At 40.4% G+C, this 5,704-nt stretch overlaps 1 protein-coding gene across 1 annotated transcript; it reads right to left on the bottom strand. All coding sequences in view use genetic code 11, as the record gives it.

The window, feature by feature from the left end:
- Positions 1–3,507: 3,507 nt before the first annotated feature.
- EGR_07325 (Transmembrane protein) lies at positions 3,508–4,910 on the bottom strand (the record flags this gene model as incomplete). Its single annotated transcript, XM_024496574.1, has 7 exons — positions 3,508–3,588; positions 3,667–4,039; positions 4,110–4,262; positions 4,299–4,379; positions 4,452–4,551; positions 4,608–4,742; positions 4,778–4,910. 7 exons carry the CDS (start codon positions 4,908–4,910, stop codon positions 3,508–3,510), a joined length of 1,056 nt encoding a protein of 351 aa, XP_024349050.1.
- Positions 4,911–5,704: the final 794 nt, after the last annotated feature.

Below are 5,704 nucleotides of genomic sequence, written 5' to 3'. Positions count from 1 at the left end.
GATTATTTTCAACTTGGAAATTCACTTGGTCTTCCTCCCTTCATACAACAAACTTTTAAGTACCGCTTTCATTTAAGGCCAACCCTTTGCCCTTCTTAATCCTGGGGGGGGGTAAAACTTCTAAAAGCGAAGTGCTTAGAAGTCGGACAGTTTTACGTTCATATGTCTACATAATTTCTATAATCACATTCGGCGGTTTTGCTATACGCCTACCTCACAATGGAACCATTGTTTACACCGAAACTTTTCCTAAAGTGGATCTACTTATCACCTTAGTTTTGATGATAGCGATGCTGTAATAATTTTTCTCCCACCCAGTCATTTTACATAACTTTTATATGGGGCGATCAAGATGGGTTAATCATAATTACAATTATTTCTTACTAAGTCTCATTCTACCTGTCGTGGTTCCAAAAGTCCCTAATTTCTGTGCTTCTGCTGAAATTCAATCAGAAAATACAGTCTTGGAAGCATAACTTTGAGGTAAATTGTTCCACCTAGTGCCGACCATTTTGCCACAAGGAGATTAGTGTTGGCTTTAGTTTTGCTCAAAAATATCATATTTTTGCAATTAGGATTCGAAAATGCACAACATTATGTATGTTTACCTAGATGAGCTTAGTAGAGTGTTCACATTCAGCAGAAGATATTCATTCAAAAGTGAATGGCTCGTAGTAGCCAATCTTAGTCAATGCTTAATTTAGTGTCATTTAATTGACTTGAAAGAACAATATAAGTACGTTTGAAGAGTTTTGATTTGTAGTTGCTTGTCGTCTGTGCGCCGATAAAAGTAGTATAAAACTGATCCTTTTATGTTTACGGCTCTATGTTTTAAGGAAGTATTTAGAGCCACCTTTCAGAAACTTCCCCCCGATCATTTCTCCGGGATGACAAATAGTGGAATTCGATGTCAAATCATGATTTGTTTTCTGTCTATTCACTGTGTCAGCCTTTTGCAAAAAACTTGAATGATATTTGGGTTGCAGTCAAAATTGGCAATTTCCTCCTAACAACGTCAAAGGTGGGTATGTTTGGATAAAAGTGTTTCATTAATTCTTTTCAAGAATAGAATATAGATAGGCAAATTTGTATTGGGCGAGATATGTTTGACATATGCTTATGTACTGGTTGACAAAAATTTTGGCATAGATGTATGGAATGGTAGAACGGGTTGGGTCATGTTCGGCACGAGTTGCTGCTGCGACAGTGCCAAAGTTTTGCTATTCTATTAGGCTTCATTATTCATGAAAAGATAGGTACGCATCAGTTTGCTGGTGCGGCAGACTGTTTTACTTGGCTATTCTCCCCTTACAGGGACCTCTAGTGGTTCAAGCTTTTGTCCTTTGCGTAATTCAAGGCCCCCATTTCCAAAATCGTTTATTTTTTCTTTGTATACGATTTGCCATTTACTGACCTAACTGATGATAAGTTCCCCTGATTTTATTGCTATCTTTGCCATTTAAAATATTTTGCGTATGTATTATTGGCTTGTTCTTATAGCATCTCTCTTCGGCGATGATTACTCCATTGACAAATGAAACTTGAAGAGCTTTCATGAATTCAGAGTTACATATAATAGTTGTTAAATGTAACGGAATGGCAAAAGATGGTTAAGTTATTTCAACCATTTTAAATCAAAGGATTGGCATGTTTTTCGATTCACCAGTATTTAATCCAATTTAAGCTGGAACAAAGCGACCTGATTTCCAAAGCAATTTGCGGAACAGTTAAAGCCAAGCCTTCTATGACCTGTTTGCATTAGTGTAAAAAATGTTTTAATAAGGCCATCATCGCCTATTTCGTTTTAACGCCTCTGCCATCAGAATGTTCAACTGTTGATCAAAAACCAAAAAATTCAATTTCTGGTTTTAACTCACTATAATACTGCATCTTCCCTATTTCATTCAACTTACCCAATCCGTTTGTAATGCGATTTTTCTGCAAGTCGGCGGCGCAACCTACTAAGTGGTAATTTACACATATGCGTGTATCACAGGCTCGGATGAGGAAGCCGGGGGCCCCACATACCTGTCACGTTGGTAAAAATTATTAATAATAAGGAACTCTAAAAATTGCGTTTTTTCATGTTTGCCTTCTTAGAAAGATTATTTCTTCCACTAACAGGAAGAACCAATGCAGGACTTCAATATCCTACGTGGAACAATCACGGAACGCGGTGCGCTCTTGCGCTCAAACCAACAAAACTTGGCCCCATTTTGAAAGAGAAGTATCTCCTAAGAAAGCAGAAGCATTTTAGCCAACGTACAACCAAAATGCCCGAATAAATGTGTATCCGTTGCTACGGGCGAACATGACCACTTAGGCTCTATTAAACAATGAGTTTTTTTAAATTTATCTTCCTTCCTTATGCACTCTAATTCGCCGGCTTTTGAAAATCATTTTATTAAAGGTTAATTTGTCGGTCCTGATATTTTCTCATTAATTTTCTAGAGTTAACCTTATATTTTGATTGTTTTTGGTGATAAGTACCTCGCTTAACACCTTTGCCCTCTGCATCTCCGAGGGAAGATCTATCGCTACAGTTGAGATGCTTTGATGCTCAAAGGTGACATCAGTTTTCATGCATGTTCTGGGTCAAATCAAATGTGGCCCCAAAAAGTAAAGCTTAGTCGACATCTGTTTCATCGTCCCAAATCTGTTTGCAACACGCAACCCATTGCAATCATTTGACAGTATTTTTATAAAGATTTAATGGCTTTCCCTGCTTGTCGTGAGACCTCAGCTAAGAAAATTGACGCTTCGTGTCCATGTGATGCTGGTAGTAACCATTTTAAAATTGTCGCATATTTTTTATTTTATTTTTGTCCACATTTAGGTAAACCATCACCAAGGGGAATATTTTGGCCTTTTGTAAGTGTTACGCTCTACTACCGCACTTTGAAATTCTAACCAAATTTGAGAGAAACATTCCATACTTTGGTAGTGCGTATAAGTATCAAGGACGGGCAAACGCCAATTGACCAAATTTCTAGGCTAATCCAAAATATTTAGATAAAATTGAGTAGAATGCTAGAAATGAAATTGCGTTTGACTGGCACACACCTACGCCCTATAATGTTTGCCTACAAACAAGTTCACGCATTTATGACCTTCCTACATTTGTGGGTGAGTTGCACCAAACTTTGAGGTGACATTTTTACTCGCCTGCTGGCGACACAAATGCCACGAACCTCAAATCCCGCTACCACAGCAAAGCCTCAATCGACAACAAGTAAATTGCAATCAGAGGCAAGTTGAACGTATGTAACTAAGGCTTTTCGGTTATTTCTACCAATGTATCATCTCCATAGCAAACGAATCCCTTTTCCGGAACTTAATAACACCCAAGGTGCGTTCTTGGTAATGTAGCAACCAATTTTAAGACATCTTCATGAAAGCGAATTGCTTTACTTCTACTTTAAGGCCCAAACCACATTAAAAAATGAGAAAACAGATCTCAGTTCCTAATTTTAACCAGTGCTTTATTGCCATGTAACATAATTTATCTTACAGAGAGAAAGCGTTGAGGAGGATTCCGGTAATTGTAACACACATTGCGACAAGAAGAATGATGAAATTGCGTTTGCCCTGTAGATCAAGAAAGGTAGACGTTCATGATACGAGGAGTTCAGGAGAGTCAAGAGTAGATGGACAATGATAACAAACCTTGATCTCCTTGAAAATGACTACGCCCACGAGCGTGGCAATAAGGGCGGGGCATGTAGTGACGATGGGAAATGTGATTGGTTCGCCCAGAGCAGCATTGGCAATGAACCACGAGGACTGGGCCAGACCCCAGAGAATGCCGCTGAGAAGGGAGGGAATCATTGCCTGTTTGGATGGAAACCAGGGTTGGTTGCACTTCAGCAGAGCGTAAACCACAAAGATGGCTGTCGAAGCCAACCAGATTCCAACAAAGTTGGCGAACACGTAGTCCAAACCAGCTTGGCTAGCGCCCTTCACCATACTCTGAATGTAGATGGTGGGAACGAAAGTGTTTCCGTAGAAGGAACCAGCCGCAATAGCGAGAAAGATACCGCTACAGAGGTGAGAGATGAGCATTTTAGTCACCGCTCCTTCTAAATGATAGAGGATGGAATTTTACTAACAGAGCACGTCTAACACCAGAGGGCAGATGACGGGCCGGAACACAGGCGCAGGGACAGCATTTGCGTTCGCCTTCAACATCCAGTTCTGAGTTATCTTCTTCATTTTCGGACTTCTTATCCGCAGACGGCTTAATCGCTGCGTAGAGCGCAATGCTAAACATTCTTGATGAGGTATTTTGTGCCACCAACCTTATAACTGCAATTCCAACTCCCACGTAATTCATAATCGGTTTCGAAGGTATTTTGGGTGGAATTCCAAAAACACCAAAACTAAAATTGAAAGCGAATAGGTTGGCAAGGTTGTGGCAGTGTCGTAACGCTTACGAAGGTGTAAATACCCACCGACTAGTTGTAAAACCGAAGAGCATGTTTGCGATGGACCAAATTAGAATGCCAAGGCTCAGACCGATTGATTCAATGATGACTACGGTCAGGGAATTTCCTGACAAGAAGGACGTAGGGAATTAGAACTGTGGTGTTCTTTAAAAAGTAACTTACCAACAGCCCAAAGAGCTCCACCAGCCATGGCGAGGGGATAAAACTCGGGCACTCTGTAAAGGATTCCAACAATCAGTTGAACAGCAATTCCAACTATCAAGATTCCCGTGCACATGAGCCATTGGAAACCCAGACCTGCAAAAGATGTTCAGAATAAACGCCTTGCCTACCATCTCCCATGTTAAACTTTTTGACAGGTATGAGGTTGGTGCCAAAACATATGGCACACACTGCAATGGCTGCCCATCCGGCTGTGGGTGTATTCAGCTTGGAGAAGAAATCGACATTCGTATCATTGTCCATTGTAAACTATACGAAAATACGTGTAAAGAAAGGTTAACCAAAATGAAGGACGACATACCGCAGATCTGTTTGCAGCTATACCACGTTAACAATGGTCCGAACTCCGGTCCTTATATAGTCTGGCAAGCTGACATTTGTCACGTGTCGAGGTCAAAGTAGGTGACACGATTTGACCGCTAGCACGTATTTCGGATTAGCCTGACGACTTACCAACATGGGGATGCAAGTCGAATCAAAATAACTGATATAAATTTTGTTGCATGAAGAGATAAAAAACGAAAGCCAATGCTAGAGGACAATGGTTAGTTGTTTTGGTTTTTTTTGAAAATGCTCACGGCGCGGTTTAGTAGTGCAGTCACCTAACTCCTCAACAAGGGCAGCCATAGTGTCGATGGTAAACGGTATAGCTTACATGCTTTATGTAGCTAGGGCTCCACAGAGCTACTAATGTGAGGTGATTAGGGATGTGACTGTTGCAGAATGACTGCAATGTCGGAGCCGTCTATCCCTTTGATGCAATAAGTAAGCCCAGTAGGCGAATCGTTTCGTTTATGGTAAGCCGAGAGAAAAATTTACATTGACTCTGCACCCTCTTCAATATTTACCATCCAATTTTTGCATCTTCCACACTTAAATGCATTTACCCTATGTGCATGTTAATTCCGCTGAACTACCATCCCACCGCAAACATGTCGCTTCAATCACATTTTGAGATGAAATAATTCCTTTCCTTTCCATAGACCTACTGTACCATTCGTTACACATTCCTTTTAAGGGTAAGAACAAGTCAGTCC

This window comes from Echinococcus granulosus (assembly GCF_000524195.1).
Source record: "Echinococcus granulosus chromosome Unknown EG_S00074, whole genome shotgun sequence".
Lineage (NCBI taxonomy): Eukaryota > Metazoa > Platyhelminthes > Cestoda > Cyclophyllidea > Taeniidae > Echinococcus > Echinococcus granulosus.
This window is presented reverse-complemented; position numbering and strand designations above follow the sequence as displayed.